General features: G+C 58.6%; 1 protein-coding gene across 2 annotated transcripts in view; it reads left to right on the top strand.

Annotated features, from left to right (window-relative positions):
- Positions 1-10787: 10787 nt before the first annotated feature.
- RTKN (rhotekin) overlaps positions 10788-19252 on the top strand; it is a 442062-nt gene continuing 433597 nt past the window's right edge. The window contains exon 1 of one of the 2 annotated variants that reach the window (XM_069205591.1): positions 10788-12696. In XM_069205591.1, coding sequence (XP_069061692.1) covers positions 12586-12696 — 111 coding nt within the window. In that variant the 5' untranslated portion in view covers positions 10788-12585. The remainder of the gene's footprint in view (positions 12697-19252) is intronic. The other variant, XM_069205617.1, reaches the window with a different exon arrangement.

Here is a 19252-nt window from a genome sequence, read left to right as displayed (position 1 = left end):
TGGTGATGTCACGAGAACTGGTTGTGGTATCATTAATGAGTTGTGGTATAACAGCAAAACATCTGACATCTGTAAATGACTCCATCAGTGGGCGCAGATCTGGCACATCTCCACTGTCCAGAAACTGCAGGACATACTCCATCAGAGTCCTCAAAAGTTCACCTCACTCTTCAAGGAGATGCTTTTCCATGTTGCTCGGTGCCTCAAAGTGCCTTTCAATGACATCCCTGAGGTCACCCGGTGACTCTATTTTGGGCCAGACAAAGCCTCACAATTGCTTTGAAAGGGTCGGTGCATGTTGCAGTGAATGGGTGGATGGATGGGTGTGTGAAAGGGTGTGTGGGTGGATGGGTCAAAGGGCAGATGGAAAAATGGATAGATGATTGAGGGAAGGGGTGGGTGTAAGGATGAGTGAGTGAAAGAAGGGTGTGAGGATGAATGGTTTAATGAGTGAAAGTATGAATGGTTAAATGTGTGAAAGGGTAGATAGATGGATGAGGGAATGAAAGGTTGGAGGCTTCAGTGAAATGTGGATGTGGCTGGAGATATGGATGGAAGGGTGGATGGATGAGTGAAAAGATGGTTGGCGGTGTGACAAGATGGATAGATGAGTGAAAGGGGGAATAGATGGATAGCTGGGTGGATGGATGAGCAAAAGGATGGATGGATGGCGGTGTGGATGATTGAAAGGATGGGTGGATGGATGTATGGATGAATGGATGGTCGATTGGATGACTAGGTGTGATGGACAGCTTTGGGTCTGGAGGGGTGGTCTTTCACCTGTCTGTTGAATGGTGGAAGGCTGAGTGATGGATGAAAAGATGAATAGATGACACAATGTAAAGGTGATTTTGTGAATATTAAGGGGTAGATGGCAGTCGCGGCTCACGGGGGGAAAAAGGGCGGGGTGGCAGCAAGTGACGAGCGAACGGCAATTTTTTTTTTTTAACCTAGCTTCCGGGGCAAGACGCTCCACTCTGCTCTGCTCCACTGGCTCCAGTACTTACAGGCGCAGGCTCCCAGCCTGCCCTGGAGCCAATCCTAATGCTGCTTTCATGCTGCCGGCAGAATGAAAGCAGTGATGGGATTGGATGAGGCGCCCTGGCTGGGCGCTCTGTGGCAGAGTGGAAGCCCCGCCTGCTCGGGTTGGAGACAGACCTGTGCGCATGGATGTTTGGCTGGCGCGCGACACCCGGCTAAACATACAGCCCCTGTCATCACCCGTGGCCCCACCCCCTTTACAATAAAACCATAATAAACATGGTTTATTATGGGTTTTTTAAAAAAGATTTGCAGCTGCTGCTGCTGGCCGTGGGGCGACGCTCCTCTATCCTAGCGGAGGAGCCGCCTCTGGTGGATGGAAGAATGAAAAGATGAATGGATAGATGCTTGGATGGAACAGACAAGAAAGCTAGTCTAGGGGGAGGGTGCGATGACTTGCTTTACTTGGTGCCGTAAGAGCATTGGTTCAAAATTGGGGGGGGGGGGGGCAGAAGCATTATAATTTTCTGGCTCCTCCCTTGGCCTGCCCCCTTCCCAATCCCAGTGTGCAGCACCGCTTTTACCCAAACCAGACAGAGGGAAGGGGGGAGAGCAATTCTTTAAAAATGTATTTACAAAAATCATACGTATAGGGAAGCAGAGTGGTGAAGGGTGTTATGCAGAGAGTTAATTGTAGGACACCCCCCAGCCTTATTCCTCAATCCTAAAGTCTGTCCCTAACTCTTGCAGGAGGGCAGAACCACAGTTTTGCCCCTGACTCAGTTCGTTTTCTGCAGCAGTGCACAGAACAGTGCCTGGAGTGCAGGGTGAATGAATATTCTGGTCCACGGGACAGCCAGTACTTCACATTAGTGGTCATGGACATCATGCCAACGAGCCACACAGACTGCATGTGTGCACTCACATGTCTCATGGCCTCCCTCAAGTTCTCATCAGTGTTTCTGGAACGTGTACTCAGTTTAGAGATTGTTTTTGTGGTGAAGCTTATCTTCCTGACGTGGGCATAGGGTATGCAGAATGGGCACGGAGCTCACCTGTCCAGGTGAGACCAGGTGCTGTGTCCTTGGTTTCTCCTTCTGTTAAGGTTTTGCTTTTTATAAGTCACAGGGATCTGCCCAAACCTCAGGGCTGAACACAGATCCCATCCTAACTCTATTGAAGAGACTGTTGCTCCAGATTTGGAACCCGCCTGTCTCACCTTGTGGGGAGGCGGAGGGAAAGGTGAAGAGCGGAAGGCATGAGAGACAGCAGCGAGAGAGGCCCTCTCTTGTCTAACACAGACACCATCCTTCTTGGGAACATGCACACCACCCACCTCCCTTGCCACCTGCACACACCTCCACGCACATGTCCCGCTGCCCGGCGGATGTGAGTGGCCCTACTCGAGGCGGATTGCACAGATTTACCTGGGAGAGCCAGTACGCAGCTTTCTGAACCTGGGGTTCAGGTGTAAAGAAGTGCACCCCATCACTAATGATCATCTGTCATCAGGCAGCAGCTGTGCCGGGTCTGGTGGCTTAGTGGACTAATGTGCCCGCTGTAGGGGCCTGTGTCCGACCCTATGGTCACAGGTTCAAATCCCAGCTAGTCGACTCAGCCTTTCATCCTTCTGGGGTCAATAAAATGAGTACCATTGAATTGGGTAATAATAAACACCTGTTTTTCAGCACCAAGATGCCCTTCTGGGTGAATGTGCGCTTCACAAAATACATGTTACGTTATGTGTTGATGCTTGCACATGGTGATAGTAGTCAGCCATCTTGAAAGGAGCTTCGCTAGGATAAATCTCTGTTTCCAGCAGAGTTGAGCGCTCTGCTTGGAAACAATTTAACCAAATAATAGTGGCACCCCTCCCAGGGAACCTCTGACACAAGTCTCCTGATCTGGAAAACATATCAGTTTTAGGACAAATAGTGAAATCCCCATCAGGGAGGCATAGGGTAACTATGCTAGGGTTTTTTGGACCCCTCAGATGGTGAAAAATTGAAAAAACAGCAGATTGTGTTAACATCTGATGCCCAAACTTCAGAATTCTGTAACTATGTAAAATAGACGTCACCTGTAGGGATTTACTTCTCCTGGTTTTCAATTCAATACTGGAAAGAAAATCGTAGGCCTCATGTTTAGAAGTGCTGGCCCTGTTCTATGGAAGGACCAGCAGCTCTGATGAAAAGCAGTGGCCCTAGTGCCCATTACAATTATAGCAGCTTTGCTAAGAGGTACCAGTGTTGTCCCACCGCTGACACCCTTTGTAAGATAATACAGTAATTCGGATATAAAGATGCCCCGGAGCCTGTGCTATGTGGAAGCCCTCAATGGACCAAACCCAGTAAATATCCTGCCCTCTGAGCCTCTACAGTGAATGATTTTGTTAAGGTTTCTTACTCCCTGAGGCACATCTTCAAAGGTCTGTCCATAGTGTGTGTTGGGGACACTGTTGGTGAAGAATGATAATGTTTGTGTTTTCAGAACAAGTTCATGTTTTACTTCACCTTCTCATTCCATACATGATTTGCTGGGAGTTTACAAAGGATATTGACAAAATGTTTTGTGTTGATGTCTGGGATCTTCTCAGATATAAAATGATTTGACTGTGGTGTAACTGGTGTGATTGTTTTTGAAGCAGGAAGCCATGCTTGTCTTTATTTTAGTGATCTGATGGTCGATTATGCAGCTCCTCTGGTTTCAGGTCGATGTGAATGTTTCCTGGACCTGTAGAAATGTAAGATAAATGTGCATAGGACAAAATGACTGAACAAATCAAACGTTTTTATTGTCAGCTGTTCTACTTAACTTACCTCGAGCCATCCACAGCCAATGCATCGCATAGATAATTAATCTGGAACCTTGGGACCTTATCCATGTTACCGTCGGCCTCAATACATTAATGAAACACCAAGGACCTGAAGTGAGGCCAAAGCCTGCGCAGGTAAACTGCCACATGTTCCCTCCACCAAGGAAACTGTCGGTAATCCTGAAGCTCGCAACACACGGGGAACTGTCAAACAAGCATCTTTCAAGTCGAAACCTGTTGTGCAACCTCCTTTCCTTAACATGTCCCTTAACAGGTGGATTTCTTCTGTCTTGAAATGGTCGTAGATCACTCAATTAGCTTACACTGCAAATTTATCACAGGCCTTGAACCATTGTACTTGTTCAATATGTATTCATGGCTCATGAACCCTTCGAGGCCCTCCCGAACCTGCCCTGTTCCTCCTTTCCCTACCAATTCCTTCACTGCCTGCACGGCCAGCTCAGTTATTAACAGTGCTGGTTTCACTTTCCATACTGGTGCCCCTAAAAATAATGCTTGGAATCCTTACATAGTCTGTAAAATACATCGATCTACAATTGTCTCTCACCTCAGACTCATGACATCCAGTCTTGAAGGCTTTGTCCCAAACATGCCTGGTGACTTTGTGATTCTAGGGTCCCCCCCACACCCCCTGTAGTATTTCATGAACACTTTCTCGGTCTCTGTGAAGATGAAGGCAGCTGTTCTTGAAGAACACGTGGGCCTGCATCCATGCATGGAAGGTGCATGGGAAACATCACCTCCTCTGCCGGGGACCCGATCCTGTGCTCTCCCGGCTCCCAAGAAACCGCTCATCACCGACTCTTCTCTTATGTCAGTTTATGTCTTTTGACTGTTAAAGACGCCAACATATTTCAACATCCCACGTAGAACCTCCTCACAAGCAGCAGCGCTTGGCACATCAGCCCCTTTCAGTGCTGGGAGATCCCACGGCTCAGGGTCACTTTTATTCAGAACGTGTTCCCCTCTCTCCGAACCTCTCACCCGATGAGCGCTCCCCAGGGAGTCCCTGCCCCGCTCTCCGGTCTGCACAGAACCCTTACTTTCATACTCTCACACATCAGACATTCTTGTCAGTGGTCCCCATACATCCCTCAACCCTCACTACTACCCCCGGGAGGGGGGGGAGAGGGAGAGGGAGAGGGAGAAAGAGAGAGGGGGGAGAGAGAGAGGGGGGGGGGAGAGAGGGGGGGAGAGAGGAGAGGGGAGAGAGAGAGAGGAGAGAGAGGGGGGGGGAGAGGAAGAGGGAGAGGAAGAGGGAGAAAGAGAGAGGGGAGAGAGAGAGAGGGGGGGGGAGAGAGGGGGGGAGAGAGGAGAGGGGAGAGAGAGAGAGGAGAGAGAGAGAGAGGAGAGAGAGGGGGGGGAGAGGAAGAGGGAGAGAGAGAGAGGGGGGAGAGAGAGAGGGGGGGGGGGAGAGAGGGGGGAGAGAGGAGAGGGGAGAGAGAGAGAGGAGAGAGAGGGGGGGGGAGAGGAAGAGGGAGAGGAACAGGGAGAAAGAGAGAGGGGAGAGAGAGAGAGGGGGGGGGGAGAGAGGGGGGGAGAGAGGAGAGGGGAGAGAGAGAGAGGAGAGAGAGAGAGAGGAGAGAGAGGGGGGGGGAGAGGAAGAGGGAGAGAGAGAGAGGGGGGAGAGAGAGAGGGGGGGGGAGAGAGGGGGGGAGAGAGGAGAGGGGAGAGAGAGAGAGGAGAGAGGGGGGAGAGAGAGAGGGGGGAGAGAGAGAGGGGGGGGAGAGAGGAGAGGGGGGAGAGAGGAGAGGGGGGAGAGAGAGAGGGGGGGGGGAGAGAGGAGAGGGGGGAGAGAGAGAGGGGGGGGAGAGAGGGGGGGGAGAGGGGGGGGGGGGAGAGAGAGAGAGGAGAGAGAGGAGAGAGAGAGAGATTTCCCCAGTGAGGGACAGGCCCAAACTCTTCATTGAAAAGCAAGAGAGATAGAGAGAGACATAGAGAGAGACAAGGACAGAGATGAGAGAGAGACAGAGAGCGAGAGAGAGAGAGTGAATAGACAGAGAGGGAGAGAGAAACAGAGAGGAGAGAGGAAAGAGAGGGGGAGAGCGAGAGAGGGAGCAAGAGAACGAGACAGAGAGAGGAAGAGAGAGAGAGAGAGAGATAGAGGGGCCCAATTTCCTCATTGGAGAAAGACAGATGAGAGAGAGAGAGGACCAGCGAGGGACCGGCCCAAGTTCCACATTGAAATGTATTGGGCACAGTGAGACTCCAATCAGAGATCATGCCGGTGAGTGGCCCTTCCCAAGAGACACCTGCCCAGTGAGAAACCTGTCCCGTGAGACACCTGCCCAGTGAGAGACCTGTCCCTTGAGACACCTGTCCAGTGTGAGACACCTGCCCAGTGAGAAACCTGTCCTGTGAGAGACCTGCCCAATGAGAGACCGGGCCCATGAGCCCCCTACCCAGTGAGATACCTGTCCCATGAGACCCCCTGCCCAATGAGAGACCTTTACCATGAGAGACCTACCCAGTGAAGGCCCTGTTCCTTGAGACACCTGCCCAGGGTGAGACCTGTCCCATGAGCCATCTGCTGAGTGAGAGACCTGTTCCTTGAGACACCCGCCCAGTGTGAAACCTGTCCCGTGAGACACCTTCCCAGTTAGAAACCTGCCCCATGAGGCAACTGCCCAGTGTCAAACCTGTCCCATGAGCCATCTGCTGAGTGAGAGACCTCTTTCATGAGACTCCCTGCCCAATGAGAGACCTTTGCCATGAGAGACCTACCCAGTGAGAGACCTGCTCCTTGAGACACCTGCCAGTGAGATACCTGTCCCATGAGCCGTGTGCTGAGTGAGAGACCTGTTCCATGAGACTCCTGCCCAGTGAGAGACCTGTCCCGTGAGAAACCTGCCCAGTGATAGACCGGTCCCATGGGACACCTGCCCAGTGAGACACTTGGCAATAGAGAGACCTGCATTACACCTGATGGAAGTGTATTGGGCACAGAGAGAGCCCAGCAGGAGACGTGTTCCTTGAGTGGGAGACCTGCCCAGTGAGAGACCTATCCTGTCAGAAACCTGCCCAGTCAGAGACCTGTCCATGAAACACCTGCCCAGTGAGAGACCTGTCCATGAAACACCTGCCCAGTGAGAGACCTGTCCCATGGGACACCTGCCCAGTGAGACACTTGGCAATAGAGAGACCTGCATTACACCTGATGGAAGTGTATTGGGCACAGAGAGAGCCCAGCAGGAGACGTGTTCCTTGAGTGGGAGACCTGCCCAGTGAGAGACCTATCCTGTGAGAAACCTGCCCAGTCAGAGACCTGTCCATGAAACACCTGCCCAGTGAGAGACCTGTCCATGAAACACCTTCCCAGTGAGAGACCTGTCCCATGAAGGACCTGCCCAGTGAGAGACCTGTTCCGTGAGACACCTGCCCAGTGAGAGACCTGTCCCGTGAGACACCTGCATTACACCTGATGGAAGTGTATTGGGCACAGAGAGAGTCCAGCAGGAGACGTGTTCCTTGAGTGGGAGACCTGCCCAGTGAGAGACCTGTCCATGAAACACCTGCCCAGTGAGAGACCTGTCCCATGGGACACCTGCCCAGTGAGAGACCTATCCTGTGAGAAACCTGCCCAGTCAGAGACCTGTCCATGAAACACCTGCCCAGTCAGAGACCTGTCCATGAAACACCTGCCCAGTGAGAGACCTGTCCCATGAAGGACCTGCCCAGTGAGAGACCTGTTCCTTGAGACATCTGCCCAGTGAGAGACCTGTCCGTGAAACACCTGCCCAGTGAGAGACCGGTCCCATGAGGGACCTGCCCAGTGAGAGACCTGTCCGTGAAACACCTGCCCAGTGAGAGACCGGTCCCATGAGGGACCTGCCCAGTGAGAGACCTGTCCCGTGAGGGACCTGCCCAGTGAGAGACCTGCCCCATGAGACACCAGCCCTGTGAGAAACCTGTCCCGTGAGACACCTGCATTACACCTGATGGAAGTGTATTGGGCACAGAGAGAGTCCAGCAGGAGACGTGTTCCTTGAGTGGGAGACCTGCCCAGTGAGAGACCTGTTCCTTGAGACATCTGCCCAGTGAGAGACATGTCCATGAAACACCTGCCCATTGAGAGACGTGTCCCATGAGGGACCTGCCCAGTGAGAGACCTGTTCCTTGAGACACCTGCCCAGTGAGAGACCTGTTCCTTGAGACACCTGCCCAGTTAGAGACCTGTCCATGAAACACCTGCCCATGAGGGACCTGCCCAGTGAGAGATCAGCCCCATGAGACACCAGCCCAGTGAGAAACCTGTCCCGTGAGACACCTGCATTACACCTCATAGAAGTGTATTGGGCACAGCAAGAGACGTCTCCCGTGAGTGACCTGCCCAGTAAGAGATCTGTCCCGTGAGAGACCTGTCCAGTGGGAGGCATTCCAAGTGAGGGACCTGTCCAGTGAGAGACCTGTCCAATGAGACGCCAGCATTACAGCTCAAGACACGTCTCCGTGAGTGACCTACCCACTGAGAGACACATCCTGTGAGAGACCTGTCCATGAAACACCTGCCCAGTGATAGACCTGTCCCATGAGACACCTGTCCAGTGAGAGACCTGTCCATTGAGAGACCTGTCCAATGAGATGCCGGCATTAAACCCAGGGCCAGCTTTAGCGCTGGTGACGCCCTGTGTGACAGTCTCTTTCGGCACCCCCACCCTATGACCACCTTCTCTGATTCACTCAGTACCACCCGGAAAATGTGCCCCTCATCTCCACATAACAAAGGTCTCCGCAGTCCCCGTGGTGCAGCGGGTGGGGGCAGCTCCAGGAGGCCCCCTCAGCACAGTGCAGGGGGGACAGGCCCCTGACTGGGTCCAGGGAGGTGGCCACCTACAGGTACTTTGCAAGGGGGGCCCCCTTCAGTTTCGGTACACCACTGCCATAGCTCCCACCTTCACATACAGTTCATGTGTTGTAAAGTGCTGGTAAATGCTGGCTTTGCTAATCCACTCAGCTATCCACATAATATATAGCTCTGTTCTTTGCAGCAGGCACATTAACCCTCTACACTACTTTATGGGGAGTCAAAGCTGCCATTAGACAAAACCCCCATCTCTCTCCCTAACATTAATCACAAGAGGTATCTTGACACTTTAATTGTTTCCTGAAGGCTGGACACACAAGGAACTTTTCAGCAGCTGCTTTTAAATTGCGAGTTTCAAAAGTAATTGCTAAACACAGTGCCCCCCTAAGGTCAACACCCCCAAATCCAGGTCAGAACCCGGTGCGGCGGCACCGGTCGCACTGCCCTAAAGCCAGCCCCGATCACACCTCAGAGAAGTGTATTGGGCACAGCAAGAGACGTCTCCTGTGAGTGAGAGACCTGCATTACAACTCACTGCCAGCCACATGGTTTGGGGCGCAGCACTGATGGATTCCCAACCCCACTGAAAAGTACTGGAGCACAGCAGGGGACTGGACCCACGAAAAGCTCTGGGACATGAAAACATTTACCATGGGATTTTTCAGGTCATTTTTATAGACTGAGGATTCATCACTCGCACCCTCAGGGATGCTGCAGGCTGAGGGTTCCTCACTCACCTCCTTGGGGATGCTGCAAGCTGAGGATTCATCACTCGCCCCCTCAGGGATGTGTCAGGCTGAGGGTTCATCACTTACATCCTCTTGGATGCGTCAGGCTGAGGGTTCATCACTCGCCTCTTCAGGGATGTGTCAGGCTGAGGGTTCATCACTCATCTCCTCTTGGATGCGTCAGGCTGAGGGTTCATCACTCGCCTCTTCAGGGATGTGTCAGGCTGAGGGTTCATCACTTACATCCTCAGGGATGCTTCAGGCTGAGGGTTCATCACTCGCTTCCTCAGGGATGTGTCAGGCTGAGGGTTCATCACTTACATCCTCTTGGATGCGTCAGGCTGAGGGTTCATCACTCGCCTCTTCAGGGATGTGTCAGGCTGAGGGTTCATCACTCATCTCCTCTTGGATGCGTCAGGCTGAGGGTTCATCACTCGCCTCTTCAGGGATGTGTCAGGCTGAGGGTTCATCACTCATCTCCTCTTGGATGCGTCAGGCTGAGGGTTCATCACTCGCCTCTTCAGGGATGTGTCAGGCTGAGGGTTCATCACTTACATCCTCAGGGATGCTTCAGGCTGAGGGTTTATCACTCGCTTCCTCAGGGATGTGTCAGGCTGAGGGTTCATCACTTACATCCTCTTGGATGCGTCAGGCTGAGGGTTCATCACTCGCCTCTTCAGGGATGCTGCAGCCTGAGGGTTAATCACTCGCCCCCTCAGGGATGCTGCAAGCTGAGGGTTCATCACTCACATCCTCAGGGATGCTACAGGCTGAGGGTTCACCACACATCCTCATGGATGCTGTAAGCTGAGGGTTCATAATTCACCCCCACAGGGATGCTGCAGCCTGAGGGTTCATCACTCACATCCTCAGGGATGCTACAGGCTGAGGGTTCATCACTCACATCCTCAGGGATGCTGCAGGCTCAGGGTTCATCACTCCTCAGGGATGCTGCAGGCTCAGGGTTCATCACTCGTCCCCTCAGGGATGCTGCAGCCTGAGGGTTCATCACTCGCCCCCTCAAGGATGCTGCAGCCTGAGGGTTCATCACTCCTCAGGGATGCTGCAGCCTCAGGGTTCATCATTCGCCCCCTCAGGGATGCTGCAGCCTGAGGGTTCAACACTCGCCCCCTCAGGGATGCTGCAGGCTCAGGGTTCTTCACTCCTCAGGGATGCTGCAGCCTGAGGGTTCATCACTCACATCCTCATGGATGCTGAAGGCTCAGGGTTCATCACTCCTCAGGGATGCTGCATCCTGAGGGTTCACCACTCGCCTCCTCGGGGCCAGGGGTTGGTACCCTGGACATGTCTCCAGGGGTGCAGTTCTGCTCTTGGCCCTCAGGCGTCAGGAGAGAGGCGGCCAGAAGTGCCAGGAAAGTTGGAGAGCTGCCCGAGGCAGAGGGAAAGAGGAGGGAAGGAGGCAGAGTGGGAGGAGGGAGGAGGGAGAGGCAGGAAGCAGGGAGAGAGCGCACGGAGTGAAAGAGAGGAGAGAGGGCCCCCGCACTGCTGCCGCTGCCTCCTCCGGGACATCTGCTCCGGGACTGGGGCGGGGGTGCGGGCTTCTGCCCTTCATTGCTGTGTGCAGACTGGTTCTGCCCTCCAGAGCCCGGGACGTACCGTGCACTGAGCGCTAATACCCTCCAGAGCCCGGGAAGTACCGTGCACTGAGCGCTAATACCCTCCAGAGCCCGGGAAGTACCGTGCACTGAGCGCTTCTACCCTCCAGAGCCCGGGAAGTACCGTGCACTGAGCGCTTCTACCCTCCAGAGCCCGGGAAGTACCGTGTACTGACTGGTTCTACCCTCCAGAGCCCGGGAAGTACCGTGCACAGAGCGCTTCTACCCTCCAGAGCCCGGGACGTACCGTGCACAGAGCGCTTCTACCCTCCAGAGCCCGGGAAGTACCGTGCACTGACTGGTTCTACCCTCCAGAGCCCGGGAAGTACCGTGCACTGAGCGCTTCTACCCTCCAGAGCCCGGGAAGTACCGTGCACTGACTGGTTCTACCCTCCAGAGCCCGGGAAGTACCGTGCACAGAGCGCTTCTACCCTCCAGAGCCCGGGACGTACCGTGCACAGAGCGCTTCTACCCTCCCAGAGCCCGGGAAGTACCGTGCACTGACTGGTTCTACCCTCCAGAGCCCGGAAGTACCGTGCACTGAGCGCTTCTACCCTCCAGAGCCCGGGAAGTACCGTGCACTGACTGGTTCTACCCTCCAGAGCCCGGGAAGTACCGTGCACTGAGCGCTTCTACCCTCCAGAGCCCGGGAAGTACCGTGCACTGACTGGTTCTACCCTCCAGAGCCCGGGAAGTACCGTGCACAGAGCGCTTCTACCCTCCAGAGCCCGGGACGTACCGTGCACAGAGCGCTTCTACCCTCCAGAGCCCGGGAAGTACCGTGCACTGAGCGCTTCTACCCTCCAGAGCCCGGGAAGTACCGTGCACTGAGCGCTTCTACCCTCCAGAGCCCGGGAAGTACCGTGCACAGAGCGCTTCTACCCTCCAGAGCCCGGGACGTACCGTGCACTGAGCGCTTCTACCCTCCCAGAGCCCGGGAAGTACCGTGCACTGACTGGTTCTACCCTCCAGAGCCCGGAAGTACCGTGCACTGAGCGCTTCTACCCTCCAGAGCCCGGGAAGTACCGTGCACTGACTGGTTCTACCCTCCAGAGCCCGGAAGTACCGTGCAGAGACTGGTTCTGCTCTCCAGAGCCCGGTTCTACCCTCCAGAGCCCGGGACGTACCGTGCACAGACTGGTTCTACCCTCCAGAGCCCGGGAAGTACCGTGCACTGAGCGCTTCTACCCTCCAGAGCCCGGGAAGTACCGTGCAGAGACTGGTTCTGCTCTCCAGAGCCCGGTTCTGCCCTCCAGAGCCCGGGACGTACCGTGCACAGACACAGACTGGTTCTACCCTCCAGAGCTCCGCTGGTTTCTCCGGTTCTGGTCCTTGGTCCAGGGTTCTGATGAGGTCCCGGATGCTCTGATCCAGTCTCCTAGTTCCCTGGTTCCGACCCCCTGGTCCCAGGACAAGTACTTTGGACTTTGGTCCTGTCCATCCAGCTCCTCTCCAGGTCCAGGGTTCTGTTGAGGTCCCGGATGTTCTGACCCAGTCTGGGGTCCTGGTTCTGCGGTTCCGGCCCCCTGGTCCCAGGGCAGGTACTCGGCACTCCTCACCGCCCCACCTGTCTGTCCAGCACCTCTCGGGATCCGCGGAGATCCGGGCGGAACCGGCACCATGTTCGTCCGGAACCACATGAGCCGAGTGACCGTGGCGCGGTGCTCCGCGCTGGAGATGGAGATCCGGAGGGGCCGGCTCCGGAGGAGCGTCTTCATTGACACCCCCCAGGTGAGACCCCCCTCCATGGACTGTGAGAACCCCACGAGCATCACTGCGCCCCTGGTGAGCCCCCCTCAGCATCACTGGGCCCCTGGTGAGCCCCCCTCAGCATCACTGGGCCCCTGGTGAGACCCCCTCAGCATCACTGCGCCCCTGGTGAGACCCCCTCAGCATCACTGGGCCCCTGGTGAGACCCCCTCAGCATCACTGCGCCCCTGGTGAGCCCCCCTCAGCATCACTGCATGACATGACCCTGACGAGCCTCCCTCAGCATCACTGCGGCCCTAGTGAGCCCCCCTCAGCATCACTGCGCCCCTAGTGAGCCCCACTCAGCATCACTGGACCCCTGGTGAGCCTCCCTCAGCATCACTGGGCCCCTGGTGAGACCCCCTCAGCATCACTGCGCCCCTGGTGAGACCTCCTCAGCATCACTGCGCCCCTGGTGACACCCCTCAGCATCACTGCATGATATGACCCTGGTGAGCCCCCCTCAGAATCACTGGGCCCCAGGTGAGACCCCCTCAGCATCACTGCGCCCCTGGTGAGCCCCCCTCAGCATCACTGCGCCCCTGGTGAGCCCCCCTCAGCATCACTGCATGACATGACCCTGACGAGCCTCCCTCAGCATCACTGGACCCCTGGTGAGACCCCCTCAGCATCACTGCGCCCCTGGTGACACCCCTCAGCATCACTGCATGATATGACCCTGGTGAGCCCCCCTCAGAATCACTGGGCCCCAGGTGAGACCCCCTCAGCATCACTGCGACCCTGGCGAGCCCCCCTCAGCATCACTGCGCCCCTGGTGAGCCCCCCTCAGCATCACTGCGCCCCTGGTGAGCCCCCCTCAGCATCACTGGATCCCTGGCGAGCCCCCTCAGCATCACTGCGCCCCTGGTGAGCCCCCCTCAGCATCACTGCGCCCCTGGTGAGCCCCCCTCAGCATCACTGGATCCCTGGTGAGCCTCCCTCAGCATCACTGCGCCCCTGGTGAGACCCCCTCAGCATCACTGCGCCCCTGGTGAGACCCCTCAGCATCACTGCGCCCCTGGTGAGCCCCCCTCAGCATCACTGGATCCCTGGTGAGCCCCCCCTCAGCATCACTGCGCCCCTGGTGAGCCCCCCTCAGCATCACTGCGCCCCTGGTGAGACCCCCTCAGCATCACTGCGCCCCTGGTGAGACCCCTCAGCATCACTGGGCCCCTGGGGAGCCCCCCTCAGCATCACTGCGCCTCTGGTGAGCCCCCCTCAGCATCACTGCATGACATGACCCTGACGAGCCTCCCTCAGCATCACTGGACCCCTGGTGAGACCCCCTCAGCATCACTGCGCCCCTGGTGACACCCCTCAGCATCACTGCATGATATGACCCTGGTGAGCCCCCCTCAGAATCACTGGGCCCCAGGTGAGACCCCCTCAGCATCACTGCGACCCTGGCAAGCCCCCCTCAGCATCACTGCGCCCCTGGTGAGCCCCCCTCAGCATCACTGCGCCCCTGGTGAGCCCCCCTCAGCATCACTGGATCCCTGGTGAGCCCCCCTCAGCATCACTGCGCCCCTGGTGAGACCCCCTCAGCATCACTGCGACCCTGGCAAGCCCCCCTCAGCATCACTGCGCCCCTGCTGAGCCCCCCTCAGCATCACTGCGCCCCTGGTGAGCCCCCCTCAGCATCACTGGATCCCTGGTGAGCCCCCCTCAGCATCACTGCCCCCCTGGTGAGACCCCCTCAGCATCACTGCGCCCCTGGTGAGACCCCTCAGCATCACTGCGCCCCTGGTGAGCCCCCCTCAGCATCACTGGATCCCTGGTGAGCCCCCCCTCAGCATCACTGCGCCCCTGGTGAGCCCCCCTCAGCATCACTGCGCCCCTGGTGAGACCCCCTCAGCATCACTGCGCCCTTGGTGAGACCCCTCAGCATCACTGGGCCCCTGGGGAGCCCCCCTCAGCATCACTGCGCCCCTGGTGAGACCCCCTCAGCATCACTGGGCCCCTGGTGAGACCCCCTCAGCATCACTGCGCCCCTGGTGAGCCCCCCTCAGCATCACTGGATCCCTGGTGAGACCCCTCAGCAACACTGCGCCCCTGGTGAGACCCCCTCAGCATCACTGCGCCCCTGGTGACACCCCTCAGCATCACTGCATGATATGACCCTGGTGAGCCCCCCTCAGAATAACTGGGCCCCAGGTGAGACCCCCTCAGCATCACTGCGACCCTGGCGAGCCCCCCTCAGCATCACTTCGCCCCTGGTGAGCCCCCCTCAGCATCACTGCGCCCCTGGTGAGCCCCCCTCAGCATCACTGGATCCCTGGTGAGCCCCCCTCAGCATCACTGCGCCCCTGGTGAGACCCCCTCAGCATCACTGCGACCCTGGCGAGCCCCCCTCAGCATCACTGCGCCCCTGGTGAGACCCCCTCAGCATCACTGCGACCCTGGCGAGCCCCCCTCAGCATCACTGCGCCCCTGGTGAGCCCCCCTCAGCATCACTGCGCCCCTGGTGAGCCCCCCTCAGCATCACTGGATCCCTGGTGAGCCCCCCTCAGCATCACTGCGCCCCTGGTGAGACCCCCTCAGCATCACTGCGCCCCTGGTGAGACCCCTCAGCATCACTGCGCCCCTGGTGAGCCCCCCTCAGCATCACTGGATCCCTGGTGAGCCCCCACTCAGCATCACTGCGCCCCTGGTGAGCCCCCCTCAGCATCACTGCGCCCCTGGTGAGACCCCCTCAGCATCACTGCGCCCCTGGTGAGACCCCTCAGCATCACTGGGCCCCTGGGGAGCCCCCCTCAGCATCACTGCGCCCCTGGTGAGACCCCCTCAGCATCACTGGGCCCCTGGTGAGACCCCCTCAGCATCACTGCGCCCCTGGTGAGCCCCCCTCAGCATCACTGGATCCCTGGTGAGACCCCTCAGCAACACTGCGCCCCTGGTGAGACCCCCTCAGCATCACTGCGCCCCTGGTGAGGCCCCTCAGCAACACTGTGCCCCTGGTGAGATCCCCTCAGCATCACTGCCCCCCTGTTGAGACATCTCAGCATTACTGCGCACCTGGTGAGCCCCCCTCAGCATCACTACGCCCCTGGTGAGACCCCTCAGTATCACTGCGCCCCTGGTCAGCCCCCATCAGCATCACTGCGCCCCTGGTGAGACACCCTCAGCATCACTGCGGCCCTGGTGAGCCCCCCTCAGCATCACTGCGCCCCTGGTGAGCCCCCCTCAGCATCACCGCATGACATGACCCTGGTGAGACCCCCTCAGTATCACTGGACACGTGGTGAGACCCCCTCAGCATCACTGCGCCCCTGGTGAGACCCCCTCAGCATCACTGGATCCCTGGTGAGACCCCTCAGCATTACTGCATGACATGACCCTGGTGAGACCCCCTCACCATCACTGGGCCCCTGGTGAGACCCCCTCAGCATCACTGGGCCCCAGGTGACACCCTCAGCATCACTGGGCCCCAGGTGAGACCCCCTCAGCATCACTGAATCCCTGGTGAGACCCCCTCAGCATCACTGCGCCCCTGGTGAGACCCCTCAGCATCACTGGGCCCCTGGTGAGACCCCCTCAGCATCACTGGATCCCTGTGAGCCCCCCTCAGCATCACTGCGCCCCTGGTGAGCCCCCCTCAGCATCACTGTGCCCCTGGTGAGACCCCTCAGCATCACTGCGCCCCTGGTGAGCCCCCCTCAGCATCACTGGGCCCCTGGTGAGCCCCCCTCAGCATCACTGCGCCCCTGGTGAGCCCCCCTCAGCATCACTGCATGACATGACCCTGACGAGCCTCCCTCAGCATCACTGGACCCCTGGTGAGACCCCCTCAGCATCACTGCGCCCCTGGTGACACCCCTCAGCATCACTGCATGATATGACCCTGGTGAGCCCCCCTCAGAATCACTGGGCCCCAGGTGAGACCCCCTCAGCATCACTGCGACCCTGGCGAGCCCCCCTCAGCATCACTGCGCCCCTGGTGAGCCCCCCTCAGCATCACTGCGCCCCTGGTGAGCCCCCCTCAGCATCACTGGATCCCTGGTGAGCCCCCCTCAGCATCACTGCGCCCCTGGTGAGACCCCCTCAGCATCACTGCGACCCTGGCGAGCCCCCCTCAGCATCACTGCGCCCCTGGTGAGCCCCCCTCAGCATCACTGCGCCCCTGGTGAGCCCCCCTCAGCATCACTGCCCCCCTGGTGAGACCCCCTCAGCATCACTGCGCCCCTGGTGAGACCCCTCAGCATCACTGCGCCCCTGGTGAGCCCCCCTCAGCATCACTGGATCCCTGGTGAGCCCCCCCTCAGCATCACTGCACCCCTGGTGAGCCCCCCTCAGCATCACTGCGCCCCTGGTGAGACCCCCTCAGCATCACTGCGCCCTTGGTGAGACCCCTCAGCATCACTGGGCCCCTGGGGAGCCCCCCTCAGCATCACTGCGCCCCTGGTGAGACCCCCTCAGCATCACTGGGCCCCTGGTGAGACCCCCTCAGCATCACTGCGCCCCTGGTGAGCCCCCCTCAGCATCACTGGATCCCTGGTGAGACCCCTCAGCAACACTGCGCCCCTGGTGAGACCCCCTCAGCATCACTGCGCCCCTGGTGACACCCCTCAGCATCACTGCATGATATGACCCTGGTGAGCCCCCCTCAGAATCACTGGGCCCCAGGTGAGACCCCCTCAGCATCACTGCGACCCTGGCGAGCCCCCCTCAGCATCACTGCGCCCCTGATGAGCCCCCCTCAGCATCACTGCGCCCCTGGTGAGCCCCCCTCAGCATCACTGGATCCCTGGTGAGCCCCCCTCAGCATCACTGCGCCCCTGGTGAGACCCCCTCAGCATCACTGCGACCCTGGCGAGCCCCCCTCAGCATCACTGCGCCCCTGGTGAGACCCCCTCAGCATCACTGCGACCCTGGCGAGCCCCCCTCAGCATCACTGCGCCCCTGGTGAGCCCCCCTCAGCATCACTGCGCCCCTGGTGAGACCCCCTCAGCATCACTGCGCCCCTGGTGAGACCCCATCAGCATCACTGCGCCCCTGGTGAGCCCCCATCAGCATCACTGCATGACATGACCCTGGTGAGACCCCCTCAGCATCACTGGACCCCTGGTGAGACCCCCTCAGCATCACTGCGCCCCTGGTGAGACCCCCTCAGCATCACTGGATGCCTGGTGAGACCCCGAGCATTACTGCATGACATGACCCTGGTGAGACCCCCTCAGCATCACTGGACCCCTGGTGAGCCCCCCTCAGCATCACTGGATCCCTGGTGAGACCCCCTCAGCATCACTGCGCCCCTGGTGAGACCCCTCAGCATCTCTGCGCCCCTGGTGAGACCCCTCAGCATCACTGCGCCCCTGGTGAGCCCCCTCAGCATCACTGCGCCCCTGGTGAGCCCCCCTCAGCATCACTGCGCCCCTGGTGAGACCCCTCAGCATCACTACGCCCCTGGTGAGCCCCCCTCAGCATCACTGCATGACATGACCCTGGTGAGCCCCCCTCAGCATCACTGCGGCCCTGGTGAGCCCCCCCTCAGCATCACTGCATGACATGACCCTGGTGAGCCCCCCTCAGCATCACTGGATCCCTGGTGAGCCCCCCTCAGCATCACTGCGCCCCTGGTGAGACCCCTCAGCATCACTGCGCCCCTGGTGAGCCCCCTCCGCATTACTGCGCCCCTGGTGAGCCCCCCTCAGCATCACTGCGCCCCTGGTGAGCCCCCCTCAGCATCACTGCGCCCCTGGTGAGCCCCCCTCAGCATCACTGGGCCCCTGGTGAGCCCCCTCAGCATCAATGGGCCCCTGGTGAGCCCCCTCAGCATCACTGTGGCCCTGGTGAGCCCCCCTCAGCATCACTGCGCCCCTGGTGAGCCCCCCTCAGCATCACTGCATGACATGACCCTGGTGAACCCCCCTCAGCATCACTGCGGCCCTGGTGAGCCCCCCTCAGCATCACTGCGCCCCTGGTGAGCCCCCCTCAGCATCACTGCATGACATGACCCTGGTGAGCCCCCCTCAGCATCACTGGATCCCTGGTGAGACCCCCCTCAGCATCACTGCATGACATGACCCTGGTGAACCCCCCTCAGCATCACTGCGGCCCTGGTGAGCCCCCCTCAGCATCACTGCGCCCCTGGTGAGCCCCCCTCAGCATCACTGCATGACATGACCCTGGTGAGCCCCCCTCAGCATCACTGGATCCCTGGTGAGACCCCCCTCAGCATCACTGCATGACATGACCCTGGTGAACCCCCCTCAGCATCACTGCGGCCCTGGTGAGCCCCCCCTCAGCATCACTGCGGCCCTGGTGAGCCCCCCTCAGCATCACTGCGCCCCTGGTGAGCCCCCCTCAGCATCACTGCATGACATGACCCTGGTGAGCCCCCCTCAGCATCACTGGATCCCTGGTGAGACCCCCCTCAGCATCACTGCGCCCCTGGTGAGACCCCTCAGCATCACTGCGCCCCTGGTGAGACCCCCTCAGCATCACTGCGCCCCTGGTGAGCCCCCCTCAGCATCACTGGGCCCCTGGTGAGCCCCCTCAGCATCAATGGGCCCCTGGTGAGCCCCCTCAGCATCACTGC

The sequence above is a fragment of the Pleurodeles waltl genome, chromosome 1_1 (assembly GCF_031143425.1).
Source record: "Pleurodeles waltl isolate 20211129_DDA chromosome 1_1, aPleWal1.hap1.20221129, whole genome shotgun sequence".
NCBI lineage: Eukaryota > Metazoa > Chordata > Amphibia > Caudata > Salamandridae > Pleurodeles > Pleurodeles waltl.
The sequence above is the reverse complement of the archived record's forward strand: the minus strand, read 5'-3'. Positions and strand labels throughout refer to the sequence as shown.